Source organism: Corapipo altera, unplaced genomic scaffold (genome assembly GCF_003945725.1).
Source record: "Corapipo altera isolate COAL_440 unplaced genomic scaffold, ASM394572v1 59, whole genome shotgun sequence".
NCBI classification, from domain to species: domain Eukaryota; kingdom Metazoa; phylum Chordata; class Aves; order Passeriformes; family Pipridae; genus Corapipo; species Corapipo altera.
In genome coordinates, this window is record NW_020884917.1 from 4428763 (window position 1) to 4446036 (window position 17274).

The window sequence follows — 17274 nt, forward strand, 5'->3', positions numbered from 1 at the left end:
AAGGGTCAGTGGGTTGAATTGCTGTTTCTGACTGCTGCCGTGTTCAGCTTCCCATTTGCTTTTTTCTTTGTTGCCTTTTTTTATACTCAGTGAAGCTACATGCAAGTCATTAAATTAAAGGAATATTACTTATATCACAAAATCAGGAATGCCAACATGGAATTCTCTGTGCCTGTCCGTTATAATGCAGTCTTTAATTAAATGATCACAGGCATTCATCCCTTCCTAGTGTGGTGGCCTGAAGAAACAGACATGTGACTGTAATATTTCTCTCTTTCTCCCCCACTTTCTTATTTTATAATAGTCTGAACTTACCTTTTAGATAATAAAATATCTGACTTTTTAGAAATGGCCCCAGAAGTGAGGAAATTTCAGTCACAACCACAAACTGATGCTGCACAAGCAACTTTATTTTTGCCATGCCTTTCTCTTGTCGGCTTGACATTACTTTCAAACTGTCCTTTTTCTTGTTGTGTTATTTATGTTCTAATAGCTCTGTGTGTGCATAGATGCATAATGCTTCATAAAGAGTGCACGTTCGTTTTTTGTTACTTGTGGCAAAAATGCATACCTACTCTCAAGTTCTTACAAGTAAAACATTACAAGTTGGGACGAGGGAAAATAAATTAATGACCTACTGCTGCAAAGTAGTTGCAGTGGTATAAGGGACTCTTGTGACTGGTGTTCCACAGATGAGTAGCTTCAGGACAGAGTCCTACATGAATAAGTTTAAGATTTTTTTTCTATCCCTCAACCATATTGTTGACACTGTGTTGCCTAATGATTAGAAACCTGCTTGCATTCCATTAAAATTTTATCCTCAGTAACAAGACAACTTAATGGACCATAGGTATTTTGTTGGTTTAAGCTGCGATTTGTTTCCTGCTTCCTTTGGGCCCACTGCCATTTTTTCCTGCTTTCACTGAAGTGAAGAGCGATTTTGTTGAGAAATTGAGGAGAGGAGGCTTGAGGAGAGAGCCTTTTTGCCAGTAAATCCAGCTTTCTGATATACAAGTCTGACATTTCTACAACCATGCTCCCAGACTATGAAGCTGACTATGATCAGTCCTGGACCACATTTTTAATTGTTTTTCCTCATTAAGGCTGTGCATGTGTAGTGTTTTCAGTTTGTGAGAGAATTTATGGTCAGCCTGGCAGAATAGTTTCTATAGTCAGTCTCCATCTTCATGCCTGCATATAGTTTCATGAGTGGTTGACAAACCCATGGAGTTTATGAAAGCATTTCTGTGTATTCTCTTTCTCAGTGGTTGAGGGGGACTGTGGAAGATAGCTGCCTGGTCCTCAAGAGAATACTCAATAACTTACAAGCACTATGGATGTCTGGGTCATCCATACACTGCTGAAGTTCATAGTACCACATGTGATTCTTCTGTTGCGTTCTGGTACTGCTTTGTTTTAAGATTTATCCTGGAAACTTGCTCTAAGTCACATCCCTAATCAGCAGCTCTGCTCAAAATGCAAAGCTGCTTGGAGTAGAAATGGGAATTGCCTCCAGGGCATGGCTTTCTCTCTTGATTCTCTTGTGTCTAATAAGATGCAGACTCTGATCAAAGTTTTTTTTCTGGTGAGATGCTTATTGCACCTTGCCCCTTAATACTTTATTGTATGATGCAGAGAAATCACTCTGCAACCTTGATGTGAGAGGTTTGGTATTACAGCATCTCTTCCACCTGGCTGCTGCTTTTATTTTAGTAGAAATCTAGTATAGAAATTTTTGCCTCATACAAAAATGGCTTAATCCAATCAGTTGGTTTGAAAGATATGTAGAGTAGATACCAAACTCCATTCTGCCTTCCCTTGATATTATTCACCCTTGCTGCCCTCAGAACTGAGGGAAAAGAAGGGTGTAGTATTGGGAGGAGAGCCATCCCTCTGAGTACAGTTATGCACTACAGTGTCTTGCATCACAGCATGCATCCTGGATCCTGGGTTTTTGTCCTGTTAATATAAAACATTAATAAGGTACCAAAAATGCTAGGAATCCAAATCTGAGCATCTTTTTTTCCCTTCCTTCCTTCCTCTTTCCCTCCCTATCCCTCCCTTCTTCCCTTTCTCCCCTTTCCTCCTTCCATTCCATTTATCCTGGTGTTTATATTGGTACCTTGAGATGTATACACTACACTAGTTGAAACCATGATGTGTTGCTGTGGCTGAAGTTGTATGACATATTATGAGGTAACATGTTCTGAGAGTCTTGTGTAGACAAGTATATTATTGGCATCTGTTTGCATAATTTATTTATGCACTTCTGTATTCTTTTTTTTTTCAGTTAAATCGAGATAAATTTTTATGTAAACCAAATAGCAGGGATGTTATACAGGCCATGATTTGTGTCAATGCGAAGAAATTGCCCTGGATAGAGATGTTAAAATTTATTGAAGGAAAAGAAAGAAATAGAAAGCTCCATGTGTTAGAAATGTGGGCAGATAAATGGTGAAGATGCCAAGAAGTGAATTTGGATTCCTGCTGCTTTCTTGATTGGCAGGTAGTTGTAAAAACATACAGTGATACTGTGCTTTGAAAAGTCGGTGAGCAAATGCAGGCCACGGCAGAGAGCTCAGTTCAGCTGTTTCTGAAATTACATAGACAGCCCTGATTTGTGCCAGTTAGATTGCTGGTTCAAGGCTTTGGTTAATATCAAAAGTAGTGCATGTACTTTGATGTTAACACTCTTTAATGTCCAAGTTTACATCTTTGTTTCCATGATTTTTGAAGATAAGACCCGAAAGAGAGGGAAGTATGTAGTTCAGTGCAGCTGACAGTGGTAACCTTACTGCTCTGGAAAAGATTTTTGTCTAGTCTTTAGAAAGGAGTTGCAACAAGCAAGCCCAGTATGTATTCTGCTGTGAGATGGCTGTGGAGTGTCAGTCTTTTTGCAATGAAAAAAAAAAAACGTTTTCTAATGGGAATTTCTTCTTTACAGCTAGCCAGTTTTGATGTTACAATTCTGGTGCATCTAAAAAGGCTAACTGAATTTTATAGAACAAATGTGTTAAATCTCATATCCTCTGCAGGGAGATATGTTAATAAAACAAATGGTTGACAACATTGACATGAATAACTGTAGAGGCATCTAAAGGTATTTAGAACACAGGTTGTCTTCTAGTTTTCATGTTTACATGACTTGTGGTAAAACTGGTATGAACATTGAGATTAGCATAAAAGTATTATTCTTAATCTGATGAATTTGGGAGTATGATATGAGAGATAACTCTATTATAGTTCCAAGAGGTTATGGTTTCTCTATAAAGGAAAAAAATGAATTCTTCATGGTGCCAGCAAGATGGACCTTCTCTTCTGCACTGGGGAAGAAAGAATATGGCTGCTCTTTGGCAAAAAGTTTCTTCAACTATTTAGCAACCTGTAGAGATGCTGGTAAATTAAATCCACTGCTATTATTATTTTTTTTTTTTTAATGAAGCTTATTAAAAGCCATCATTCAGCACTTAAGGTAGTTAAGTTATGAAGAGGGGGAAGCAGTGTGTTTTGGATGAGATTTCTCTTCTGCTGACAGAATAGCAGTAGGGCTGGTTGGGGTGGGCATTTTGAATTCAGGGCAATAACACCTTACAGGTTGATTTGTTTGTTTTCTTCTGATTTTATGTGTTTTTTCTTTTTTTTTCTCTTCACTTTGGAGGAACATGGTGAATAGTTATTAGTAAACAATTATGTATTTGTGGACAAGTTGTGCAAGATGTGGACAACGATTTTATGTAATAGAAGTGGGAGGCACACTGTTTTTCAGAAGTGGAACATTTAGCATACAGTGTGATCTGTAGGGCAGCTTTGGGCTGACTGTTCAACATAATCTGTCTTCAAATCTAAGTGGACATTACTGTACATAAATCAAATGGCCCTTGAATCCTTCGATCATATTGTGTTTATCTGCTGTATAAAAATCCTTTTCTTTTATAAAATCAGTTATCAGTGTTTTATGCATTTGATGTGTGAAGAAGACAAAGTTGTGAGAAGTGAAGTGGCTTGTGGAATACCAGGGTGAGATCTGAGGAGCAGAAAGATCTTCGGAGTCCCGAGTTTGCCATGAATTCTTCCACTCTCCCACAACAGTTTTACCTGTACAGAAACTTGGAAGTTCAGTCCCTCATGACAGTTGTGTGTGAAATGCTTGTGGAAATTATGTTTCCCTTTAAAAAATGGTCTGGTTCTTTTTCTTTGTTTTTCAAGAGGAAGCACCCTTTCTGAAATTAGTTTTGTTTCTTTTTGCCTTACTTTTGTTCAGTGCAAGTGTTGCACCTTTTTATCATACCAAATGTATTAGCAGAAGTGGAGGAAGGTGTTTTCCAGTTTTGATTCTATCATGCCTGGTATGTTTAGAAATAGTTAGAATTCTTAGTGATACATTTAAGACATAGTACTACTTTGTTTTTTAAAAGTAAAAAGAAAAAACAGCAGAAGTTGCTAATTCTCTTGTTGGAATACTTTCTGTATTGGAATGGATCCTTTTCCACTGACTACAGTTTTGCATTCCTCTACAGCACACAGAAGTGACTATACTCCTGGACATTATACAGTGACTTTTTTTTTTAATCTATTTTGCTTTGTATATAGCCAAGTGAACTTTGCAGGTGATTCCTTTTCCCTTTCCCAGCCTCCTTTCCATACAAATCATGTTTATTTATGTTGTTTTGGGATGAAACTTAGTTCATTTTTCTCTGAAATGAATGTTGCCTGAAACTCTAGGTAGCCAAGAAGGAGAAGAAGGAAAAAATCATAAGTAAACATTGAAATCTCCTTTTGCCAGATTGTGCATAGATGAAACCAGCAAAATATGATTAACCATTTAAGAATGGTCTTTTTGAGCTGCCATGGCTAGTGTAGTAGGAAGAGAGTGCTGTTTTAAATTGCTCTGATGCTTTCTTTCTGAACATGGTAGTGTTTTTCTAACTTGGCTATCTTTATGATCTCAGGTGTCCATTACTTAATGGAAATATATAATATTGGTTAAGACAGTTATAAGCACTTAAGTATGTGTATATGGTTGATCAGTAAAAGCTTGCAGCCAATATTCCACTGTCTTTTAAAATCTATTACACAGCACTAAGGTTAGAAAGCCAAATGTGGAAATAATCAAAAAATGAAGTCTGAAAATCAGTTTTGGTCATCCCTAAAACTCAACAGAAAACATTAACCATCAACTTGTTTTGATCCATAAAGCGATCTGGTTGGCATGCAGCTCCTCTCCCTATGAGGTCGTGTTCAGAAGTCTGGAAAAAACTGGTGTGTCTCAGGCTTTCTTGCCTCTTCTCAAATGTAGCAGGCAAGGCTGGTGGACCCTACCAGAGGCTAGAAGCCCTGGCCAGAAGTGTGCAGTGGAAGTGAAGAAAGGAGGAGAAGAAGCACTGATGAGGAAGCTGGTGAGCAATAGTCAATTCTTTGTGCTGGTTTAAAGGTAAACCGGCAGGGGAAATGAACCCAACTCAAAAAGAGAGATCATAAGTCAGAATAACAATTTAATAAAATAATACAATAAGTATGATTATACAGATAAACAATTGGTCTTAACCCACAAAACCCAAATGTATAACCTAGCACCCTGGGGCATGAACAGAGGGGTGTCCTTTGGGCCCCCTGAGTCCAAAGTAAAGGGAGAGGGGAAAAACCTGTTGGTGAGAGTGCTGGTGCAGTCTGGTCAAGAGTGGTGATTGCAGTCTGGTTGAAAAGTGGTGGTTGCAGTCCAGTTGAGAGTGGTGGTCTGCAGTCTGGTTGAGAGTGGTGGTCTGCAGTTTGATTGAGAGCAGTGATCTGCAGTCTTCCTCTGGATCCCATGAGTGGTTAAAAAAGTCCCAAGACTCCAAGATTATACATTCTTCAGTTCAGGCAGGAATGCCCAGTACCTCCCTCAGGGTGGAGAGTTCCACAAAGGGTGTGAGGACAGAAGCACCCTCCTATCTCACAGACCTCTTAACACCCAGTTTATAGCCTGAGGAGTCAGGCTACTCTGGGCAGAGGGTGTAAATTGATAACAGTTTCTGGAAAATGGCATGGAAGGCTATAGAATACACAGTTTTGGGTTACACCCATCCAGTGATGAACTGGTCCCAGCTGTTCTAACTAGGACGTTCTCCAACTCCATGTGCCACAAGCCTTCTCTCCAAAGCTTTTAAGAGCATTTTTACCCCTAGATGAGGGGAGGGGAGACCATGTTATCAAAAGTTTCATCTATCCTTTCCTTCCAGGCTCTCCAATCTCCATCCCTCCTTGCCCTCTCACATGTACTCATCCTGGGACCCAAACTACTTGCTTGTGGCTGGTGGTAGTATTTTTGATGACTCACTATGTGAGGTAGTATTGCAGCGTGCACCTCTGTGAGAGCTTGTGCATCCTCTTTAGTGGAGAAAACTGAGAAGAAAGTGAGCAGGGGGGGAAAAACAGATTGGTGTTTGGGAAGGTCAAAAACTTCTCAAGGTTTTGACCTTGAGAAGGTTTGGGAAGGTCAAAAGGCTTAAGGAGAGTTTTTTCTTTTGTAAGGAGTGTCTCCGGGCAGGGAAGACAGCCTCTGAACTTTAATGTTTATAGGTAAGCAAATAATGTCAGGTTTGGGGTTCTCAGAATACCATATTCCTGGTGGAGAGGTAGTACTGCTAAAAGGAATATTTCACAATATCTGTGGATTAGGAGCTCTGCTGTTTTAAACTAATGCACTGATGTCCGGAAGATCATTCAAAGAATCAAGTCATTTGGTGTACAGGGTTAGAGTTTTTTTCTTTGTTTGAAAACATCCTTTGCTGTAAACCTTATGTTTGTTTTGTAGGATTCTTCTGAATTACTTAGACTACTGATGAGGCATGTGAAAAGTCTCATTTCTAGGTTCAGGTATCCGGCTTGCCTGTGTGGACACTTCTGTGCAGACATCATGTATCATACAGAGCCCCACACGCAATTGGTTGGATTTTGTGGAATGTGTGGTGGAGCTGAACTTGAGGGTGCCTGTGACCACACTTGTGGATATAGAAATACATACACATATGCACAGGGAGATGTATATGGCATTCAAATTTTGCCCTGAGACCTTGATGAAATCATTGTCCACAATTGAGATTGCAGCCACTGTAAATCAGGGCTGGATAACCCATAACATATTTTTAAACAATTGGTATGCTTCTGAGGCCAGAAGTACAGGGATATAGTGGAAACATCAACTCTTACTGCAACTGTGCAAAAGGATGCAGCAATAATTAAATTTCGCAACTAAATAGGTGATATCTGCCATCTAAACTGAAGGTTTGCCTGGGTTGTTGCAAACAGCTTAGCTATTTGTTAATGATTTCATTTAGCTGTTTGCACCTACCCAAGGAAAAAGGGAAGAAATATCGATTCTGTTCGTATGCAACACTATAATAATTTTTTTTTTTCTGTCAAGGCCAAGGTGACTGTGCTGAAGATGTTGCAAAGGAAGATGGTGCACCAAAGGGTTTATAACTCCTCTTTCACTCTTTTGTGGCTTTTAAGCATGGCTAATCAAATTTATATCAGGCTACAAACACCTTTAAGGCCTGATGTTGCTGCTGGCTTGGTAGAAAGTGACAGCACAGAATATGTCCCCCAGTGTCTGAGCGAAATGAGGCAGTTACCCTCAGATAGGCATAAACGTGCTATTAGATGGTTAAGAAATATATCCCCCTCCCAAACCCTCCTGGGAATTTATTGTAGTGCCTTTGATGTAACTAATTAGCCTGCTCAAAGTAAGCAGTGACTAACAGTCTAATAACTGGCTAATGGAAGGAACTTCATAATGTTTTCAAATCAGGATCCTTTTGAGAGTTTTGCAATAGGCTGAGATTTTTCCTTCTGAGAAATGGCTGCCAATAGTCAGATGCTCATGTCTGTCATTGTCTTTAAGTTGTATTTGAGTCTCTTGGCTCTTTGAAGAGGCTAGATGTTGGAGAAGGGCAATGATCGTGGAGATATTCTGAAAGTGCAAAGCTTGAGTTTTAGCCCTTATCAGCAGACTTTGAGTAAATGTTCTAGTTTGCTGAGGCTGTTACACAGTAATTTGCCATCTCTGAATTTGCTGAATTTTGTAAGGTAGAACAGTATTTTCAAAGGAGGAATGATAAGGTAAGGTTGGTTTGTCTAGAAATTTCTTTTTCTCATGTGAGTTTTCAACACTTAAGCAGCAAAATCAAAACATAAAATTTTATTATATCAAGGAAGGGAAATGCTTTTGCTGGCCTTCTAGTTCTTCAGATTTAGAAGGAGAAATCACACATGTTAATTTTGCCAATTAATTCTACCTTCAAATGTCTTCTACTTCTGCATTAAGGCTTTCTTTTTTTCTTGTCCACTGGAACTACAAAGCACTTGTAATACTAAGAGCCCCTTTCTCATCAAGCTAATTTCCAGCATTTCCACATGCTAACAAACCACCTCCAATGCATTTTTCAGGCACAGACTATTTGTGCCGAATGGTTGGAGCCTTTCTGATGCCTGACATGAATCCCTTTTGCTCTACTTGCACAGGTAGTTTCCCTGAATCCCTGGGATTACAGTGGGAGTAAAGCAAGCAGAATTTGGGCCTTGTAGGCCCCATGAAGGTAAACTTAAAAGCTCGCCACCTGCTTGGTACCTAGGTGCAGGGTGTAGTGTTTCTCCTGCTGCAGTCAATGTCGTCACTAACACCTAAACCAGAGTGCTGGGGGCTGCGCTCTCCAGAGGTGTTAAGTATCACCGCAATAATCCACTGTCTGCCATGGGAGAAACACGTAGCCCTGAACTTGGGAAGGGAGAAAATGATTTTCAGCTGTTTTGATTTAAATTGTTTGTTTTTGTTATTTTAAAGCCTGTGTGGAAATGGGCTGGGAGAAGGCTTGTTTAGGAATGAGGCTCCCACTTCTTTGGAGGCTGACCTTGTGAGTTGCTGAGAATTAGTCCCTCCATTAGCTTCCCAGAGAGTCTCAGCCCTGCAGGCTGGGCCTGCGGCTGGGCATTGCGGGGTTCAAGCTTCACGTCTCAGCTAGCTGGTGGTTCAGCTGGGCAGCTCGAGGCAAACTTGGCCAACGGGATACTGTGGGAATCTGGTTCACAGCGAGCAACTTCAACAGCTTGTTCTGAAGTCATTAAAGACAGTGGGATGGCTCAAGTGTCAGGTCAGTAACTTCAGGCATATACCCAAATGTTTCTCCCTTTCTTTCCCCATATCCTGCATGATCAGTGAGATGTAGGATCATGTATAAGGCAGCCCAGCCCTGCCTCCTGCCCTCCTTGTCCATCTTTGAGGTTGAGAGTCCTGGGACTGACAAGGAGGTTTCCACAGCACCCTGTGCCTTGTTGTGTAAGTAGCTGTGTGCGCAGCTACCTCTTGTGTTTCCTAATTAGGTTTTTTTCAGCTTATAGGAGATTTTTAGCATTGTTCTATAGATCTGATCCTGGGGTTTGAGGATGCAGACTCTCAGTTAAATCCGGTAGGTGTTTACTTGTATGAAACTTGAAAGGTAGTTTTATTTTACATGATTTCATATACGTCTGTTTAACTTCACCCAGTTGGTTTTAGCTGGGAGCAGTTGGGGAGGCAGCAAGCAGTGTAAACTCATCTGGATAATAACAAAATTGAGATTAAGGCACTGCTACTAACATGGCTTTCTCTGATTTAGGGGTCTGAAAAAGTTCACCTGAGTTTTTTAAGCTGCTTCATACCATTCTCATATTCTCCAGCAGTCTTGGGGAAGAGTTATGTACACAGTTGGAAAGGCTGCGAGCGACATTCTGCTGATAACAGTGCATTGGTGGTTTAGTGTTGGAGCAGTGTGGGCTCTGTACAGGCCCAGTCTTGTCTCATCCAGGTCAGTGGGAGCTCTGCCATTGACCCGGAGGAGTGTATAATCAGGCTGTTTCCAAAGTCTTAGGCACTTTATCGATGCAATATGTTCTGTCTTCCTCTGTACTTTTGAAAACAGAACTGAACTAAGTTGTGCAGTAGACACAGCAAAAATGAATGTATGCCACAGTTGAGGAAAATAAGGGAGAGTGTGGAGAGTATTAAGTAGGTTTTTGTGGGGTCCTCTCTCTGCTTCGTTGATAACTCCCATTTCTTCCAGTGAAAGTTAAAGATTACAAAGAAAGAATATAACAGGTTTTTCAAAACAAATAAACAAAACCAAAAAGGAGCTGTGTATTCATATTCCAGAGGTCACAAATCAGTTCTTGAAAAATACTATACATACGATAATGGAAAAATAACTAAGCTGAAAATCCATTTCAAGTGGGAATATAAAACTATACATTTTCAGTGGTGAGCTCAGATAATGTATGTTATTTATAAACACAAAAGTCTTGTATAAGGTATGCTTAAGCATTGCTAATAAAGTGAGTACAGTACTTGTTATCTAACAGATTTTGTAGCCTCTCCTGTGATTGGAGTCTATTTTTAAAACCAGTTATGAACATTGTGCTTCATATCTGTGTTACTGTTTCCAGAGTGCGTACTTCTTGTGCAGTTTCTCCAAATGCAGGAAAATAACAAACTTGGGACCAAGAGTGCCCAATTCAAACTACTGTACCCACCCAAAACAAAATTTCAGTTACAGCATGCACTGTTTTCAAAGGCAGGCACAATCCTCCTGATCTACTTCCTCCTGTTTGCTCTTAAGGTGGCCAGAGAGTAGTGATCAGCGTGTGTATGCAAGAAGGTGCAGATACAGGTGTCCTAATGAGCCTGGCATTTGCTCTATTGCATCATTTCGAGACAGAAAATATCAAGCGTCAAAAACTTCCACTTTCTTAAACATGAAGGGAATTGCTTTCTTACTTAGGTATGTGCTCTATTAAGAATCTAAATAATCAATCTTTTTTACATTTCATCTTTCCCCTTCCTTCTGGCTCACAGCAACCTAAAATGCTACTTTTCTGGGAAAGACTGATATTCTGACTTCAGTTTTGTAATTTAATGATGGAGAGTTTCCTTAGTAAACCAAATTTAGAGTACTAGAATGCTTATCTTATATCCAGACCTTGAACATAAAAGGCATTTTATACCAGCAATTGTTCATTTAATGAGCAATTGCAGAGTGCAGGATGGTTAAGGGATTGAGCTATATGCACCATTATTGCAAGAAGTATTCTGAAATACCAGAAATAGGACGTAAGCTCTGATCAGGGGGACTGTGAGCACAATTACCTTCTTTTCAAATCCTTCTGTGACACTGCGGGAGGAAAAAGGACTTTGAAACTTGAAAGGAAAGAGCTTGCTTTCAACCTCAAAAGCTAGGAGGAAAGGGCTCTGAAATTTGCTCAGTATTCCCAATTCACCATTAGCCTGTTTCTTCCTTTAGCCTCAAGGCATTCTCCGCTTTTTGAAAAGATGTTAAGAAATTCAGTCACAATAGAGAGCCTAGTTTTGAACATGTTTCACTCGGTCCATTGAGGTCTGGTCTTCAGCCTTTGTGTGGGGTGAATTGAGCTGAGCAGCAATCTGGTTGGGGAGAGGTGAATGAGCAGTCTCTGTGCAGTCACAAATTCTGGCAAAGAAAAGATTACCCTTTCCTTTATTTTACAATATGCATTCCTGTACAATCCTGCTAGTGGCAATATGCAGAGCCGAGCTTGTGCTTAGGTCAATATGGAGCACTTGGTTTATAGCAACTCTTGTTAAGTTTGTCTTGTAATTGAAGCTGCTGTTGACCTTGCTTGGAGACCATTTGTAAAACCGTTTATTTAGCATAAACTGAAATAATAAACCCTCCTTCTCTTAGGCCGATTGTGATAGGGTGACATTAGTTTGATTTAATGATTAGCTGCCTGACCCCTCAGCTAGAGAGAGCTGCTTGAATAGGGAGAGTTCACTAGGAAGCACACAGGAAGAATACTAATGAGCTTGTTAAATTTAGCATGGCACCAACCACTTTTAATTCCTCTAATGGGAGAAGCACTGCCTCTGAGAGAGAGGGAGGGAGATGGGGAGAGGGGGGGAAAGGGAGAAAGAGGAAAAGAGGGAGGAATGCCCATGTCCTGGTAGCCAGAGAATTTTGGTAAGAGAAGAGGAGAGCTTAGAGGGACCGTCAGCCAGGGTCTCTTGGACTGAGTTGTAAGTACCTTGTCTTTTCTCTTACCCAGCCTAAGTGCACTTGCAGATCACTCCGGAGATAGTAATGCTCTTTGCAAATTGCGTGCAGAAATGTGGTGATGAAACTTAATACATAAACAGATTTAACTGGTTTGGTGTTGTCGTGTTTAAGCAGGGGTGTCTCTGAAGTGTTTTGGGACTGATTTTTAGTGTGGTGTATCAGTAGATTTCAACTTTTTTTTTAGTTGCTGACTATAAGGGGTTTAAAGTAAAAGAGTTTCTACTCTGTCTTGGTTCCTGACAAAAAAAACGCAACCCAAACCAAACAAAAAAAACCCCCAAAAACCGAAAAAACCACCACAACAAAAAATTCAACAGGGAAAGAAATTTATATGGATTTTTTTCATTAGGTTTTGGTTTGTCCTGAATTTTTTAACTTTCTGGGTAAATCAGCTGAGCAGTTAAAAGTACATTTATTCAGTGATGCTGTCCAGTGTGAGTTTTTTGAAAAAGCTTTTGAATTCAGTGAGGTACTCCATAGTGCTCAGCAATTCTAATAAAAACGACTCCTGATTAGAATAGCAGGTTTAAATAAGGTATTTCTCAGTGGATGAGAGAATCCTGGATTAATGTGATCATTCTAGACTGAGCATTTCTAACGCATGTCTATGGCTACTGGCTTGTTAAGTCAGAGTAAGGGTATACATCAAGAAAGAGAAACTTATGCAGATTGCTCTTGGGGCATGATTATTTTTTTCTTTTTCTTCTCTTATTTAACCTTTGTCTCTTACACCCACAAAAGGTGGGATGAATTACACTGGAGTTGGTGGGCTCCCACCACTGGGAATCAGGTGGAGATGAACTTTAGCATTTGTGTCGCTGCAACATTTTAGTAAATCAAATGTTTCTTTTGACACTAAAGCTGGCCCTGCTTCTAAAACATGAGCAGAGCAGTAACAAAACAGTTCTCATGTATTTGGCTGTAAAGCCCCTTTGGCAGACGCTGCTGGAGAAGTGGGCTGTTTGCTTACATTTTTGTTATAGAATCCCACTTGTTGCCATGGTGGACAGTGTGTTCTGTCAATAATTTGGCCTGGTGCGTCTTGCCTGCACTTACTCTAGAAACTTTATTGAACGATTCAGCTGAACCAGAACAAGATTAGACAGCTTTCCCCTTTTGGCACTCTGGAGTGGCTCGCCTGCCGTGAGAGTAGGCAGTGTTTCTGCAAGACGAGTTTCCCGCTCCACGCTGAGGGAGCTCCTGCAAACCTCTGACTGTTACGTGTCCTGGAGCGTGGGTGCTGTCAAATTCCTCATCTATCCCCTATCAAAAGCAGCTCAGTGGCATGGAGCATGAAGCAAATGCTTAGCGAACTGTTTGGTCAATGAATATGCCTTACTATTGCAAAAATGCCATCATGTGTAGTTAAATACTTCTGAGGGAATTTTTGCATGGCAGACAATGCACAGAAACTTTTGACTCGTCGCAGCACGCGGCGATAACTTCATAATGGGGAGAAAGATGGATGATGCAGTAAGAAAAGTACTGCTTTTTTGTTTTTCTCGTTTTATTTTTTTTCCTCAAGTAATCAAAAAAGGGGAAAGCTTATTAAAACAAACCATATTTTTCCTTTAGTTTCTAGGTTACTGAAAGTAGGTTTTGAATTTCATTCAGCAATTTGAAAAATCAGACTTTTCCATAATAGTCACTAGTACCTTGATTCATGACACATGCATGTTTTGAGAAGGAAAGTATAAAAGTGGAGCCTGCAGACAGACATCGGCTTCTTGTTGTATACCAGAATGGCAGTTTTAACAAATATTATCTTTATATGGAAGAGTAAAAGAACTGAAATCCTATCTGATCATCCTAGTGATTATACAGCCCCACAAATCACCCTAGCTTTCTTCTTTCTGAACTGTTTTAGCACACATTAGGTTGCTCTGCTTAAGGGTCTGTCAGAATTTCAAATGGAATGTAATCCCCTATTTTTATAGGAGTTTACATCTCATCAGTGAAAGTTCACTCTAGGTTGAAATTTAACATAAAAGACTCTGGCTAAAGAGAAACCTGATGGAAAATATGACTTTGGGGTGATTTATATTTTATTTTTTAGTTATACAAGCAAGTTTCTAAAAACCTCCTGTAAGTTTTAAAGTTTTAGACCCCCTTTTGGAGTTCTGTAACTAAAACCAGCTTTGGTGTAAAAAGTTGAAACCTTAAACCCTGCTAATCCAGAGCAGGGACCAGTGCCTGTGCATATTAATAAAAAGCAGAGAAGGGCAAAGGGTTTAAACTCTGTAATGTTGTTGTCTATTTCCATTAACTATTTCTCCTCAGACCCAACCCTGGAAATTCTCTGTATGGAGAATTACTACTGGCTGTAAAAAGAATTCTGTCCCTGGAAGATGCTGATAAGTCAGCAGACCCAGGTTGCTGTAATATGTGGAGATAGAAAAATAATTAAGTGCTCAATAGGCTACTCTGCTGGGTTTTCATGTTGTTGCTACTTGGGGGGAGAGAGAACAGGGAGAAAACAAGTGAGCAATGCATTCAAAGCAATGGTGTAGCTAGTTTATACATATAATGGCCAAAATTCAGCTCCGGGTATCCACAAGGACAGAGCGTGTTTCCAATTTAATTTGTACAAAGGCACATAGGTTGAGTTACTCTGGTATCAAGCTTGCTGAAAGTAGTCACCTAGTGAATTGCTGGCTGGTGCTTTTGCTGTTTGAACAAGTACACTAGAGCAAGGTGCAAGTGAAAACTTAGCCCTGACTTCAAATCTCTGACAACTGAAGTGCAGTCTTGGCACTGGTGTCAATCATTCTTGCTTGCATGTGGGTTGTAGAGTAAGAGCACTTAAGTTCTATTTCCCAAGGGTGTTTTCATTTCCTTTTCTGGTTACCGTTTTTGCGCCCAGTGTTTAATAATTTGAGATTCCTTGTGTACTTCTAGAACTGCAGAGCAACTTTGAAATGAAGTGTCTTTATCAGTACTCTTTCAAGATGTGTTGGTGTAAACTCACATGTGCTGTGTAGTTGATAAAAGAAGGCTGTACTTAGAGCATGGGTATCGGCCAAGGATTCAGCAATCAATCATGCTTGTTTAGAGGAATGTCTCTGTGTTTTAAACCAATAATGAAACTGAAGGAGGGCATTTACATTAGAGACTTGTGTACCTGACAAAGCCCCTCTGCCACATGGCATATGTGAAATGCACCTGGAAACACACATCTGGCTTTTGAGGAATATAACCACTTTGTCTGGTTTTCAAAGTATGTGTGCTTTTTAAAATAGATTTATTATTATTATAAACTTTTATTAATTTTAACCCTGGGGGTTAAAATTCATGTGGGTGCAGAGGGTTGGTTTAGCACCCAGTCCTGGAGCTGCCTGCATAGAAGGCTGGTGGAGCCATGATCAGGAGGCTCTTTTCCCATCACAAGTGGTGCCAGAGGCCTAGAGCCTTACTCCAAACTAGGACTTGGGTTTGACCCTCCTAGTTATTATTATTATTATTATTATTCCCTCTACCCTTTTTCCTTTCCCTTTGTTGATTAGGAATTTGTGTGTTTGTCTGTGAGGATATGGGAAAAAGAGGTAGGAGGAGTGTACCCCACCACCCTACATGGGCACCCATCTTGAGCAATTGTACGCATTTTATTGTTACCCACCTTAGTTCTGATCACTACCAACCTCCCTGCAAGGCTTCAGCCCCTCACACAGGCAAAGCCCCAGGAGCCCCTGGAGCTGGGCTGCAGAGCAGGGGTGGGTGGCTGGGTGTGATTTAGGCCCAGCTGGTGGGGTTCATCTTCTCCTCTGTGTGACAAATCATTTCTTGACTCCCCATCAGGGAGCCTGAGCTCCTAGCCTCCTTGTCCCAGAGGCAGGGAAACAGCAAGCCTGTGTCTGTTCCTGCACAATTGATGGCCCCGTTGGTAGGGGCATCGGTGCATGGGTGACTGTGATCTACTGCTCTGCCGCTGCCGGCTCCGAATGGGCAGGCATCCCCAGGCCATCCCTCACAGCCACACAGGCACCTCCTGTCACAAACTTACACTGGGAGGAGGAGGGCGGCGGGGGGAGAACTTTTCTTTATTGTATTTGCTATAAATGGACTAAAAGTGTGTGTCTCTCTTTTTTCTTCCCTTCTCTCTTTTTTCTCCCTCGTTTTTTTGCAGAGGATGAAAGTCCTGGGCAGACCTATCACAGAGAGAGAAGGAACGCGATCACAATGCAGCCGCAGGGTGGGCAAGGCCTCAGCAAGATCAGTGAAGAGCCTTCCACGTCGAGTGAGGAAAGGGCCTCATTAATCAAGAAGGAGATCCATGGATCTATATCGCACCTTCCCGAACCTTCTGTACCTTACCGTGGGACGCTCTTTACCATGGACCCCCGAAATGGTTACATGGACCCTCATTACCGTGAGTATTGATTGCTGTTCATTTGGGGATGCAAAGTTGGAAGACTGTCAAGTTTAATTTAACTTTATTTACCACTTTGCATCACTCCCAGGGAGAACTGCTTTGTCTGGGGGGAACGGTGTTTGTGGTAAATGCAGTCTTTTTTTTCCTGAAGTTAAAAACCAGGGTGCAGTTGTATTGCAGCTAGAAATTATCTCAGGCCTCTGCAGAGCAACTTCCACAGGACATCTCATCTGTTGCTAATCCTCCTCAGCCATCCCGGGTTGTGTTTGCTCCACCTCCTTAATACATGAAGAAAAAGGGCCTCATTAAAGAAAGCACAGAAGGAAAATGAAACAGGCCTTAAAAATCCCTCTTTTAAAACAACGTTAAAATATGGTATTGAGAGGAGGAAGAACTGTGCCTTGCACAATGAGAATTTGGGGGATTGGAATGCTTATTGCTGTGCTGTAGGAGTTTTTGTTTTGTTTTGGAGGCTTTTTTAGACATTCACAAGTGTGTTTGAGAATGCAGGCTGATAGAGTGGTTTTGCAATTTTCTTTCCCAGCTACAGTTCCCTGAAGTTGTAAGGGGGAGGAAAAAAGGCAAATGGTTTCAACTTCTGAATTCCTACTCAGGCATTAATAAAAAAGTAAGAAATTAACTGACACTTGAACACAGATGTGGAATGGATTTCTCCACAGGCAAAATATGAGGGAGTTAAGCAATTTTTTTCATCTGCTTCTAGTTTACAAAAACGAGGGAAAAAAATCATTTAGTTGTGTAGTAATGAAGTACATCTTGAGGTGTCAAGGCTTGTGCCTTTTG

At 40.6% G+C, this 17274-nt stretch overlaps 1 protein-coding gene across 3 annotated transcripts in view; it reads left to right on the forward strand.

Annotated features, from left to right (window-relative positions):
- The window catches only part of GLI3 (GLI family zinc finger 3), a 209491-nt gene that overhangs the window by 50603 nt on the left and 141614 nt on the right, over nt 1-17274 (forward strand). For 2 of the 3 annotated variants that reach the window (XM_027655965.1, XM_027655967.1), the window contains one exon: nt 16225-16467. In XM_027655965.1, coding sequence (XP_027511766.1) covers nt 16225-16467 — 243 coding nt within the window. Of the gene's footprint in view, nt 1-12011; nt 12062-16224; nt 16468-17274 lie in introns of those variants that run through there. The other variant, XM_027655966.1, reaches the window with a different exon arrangement.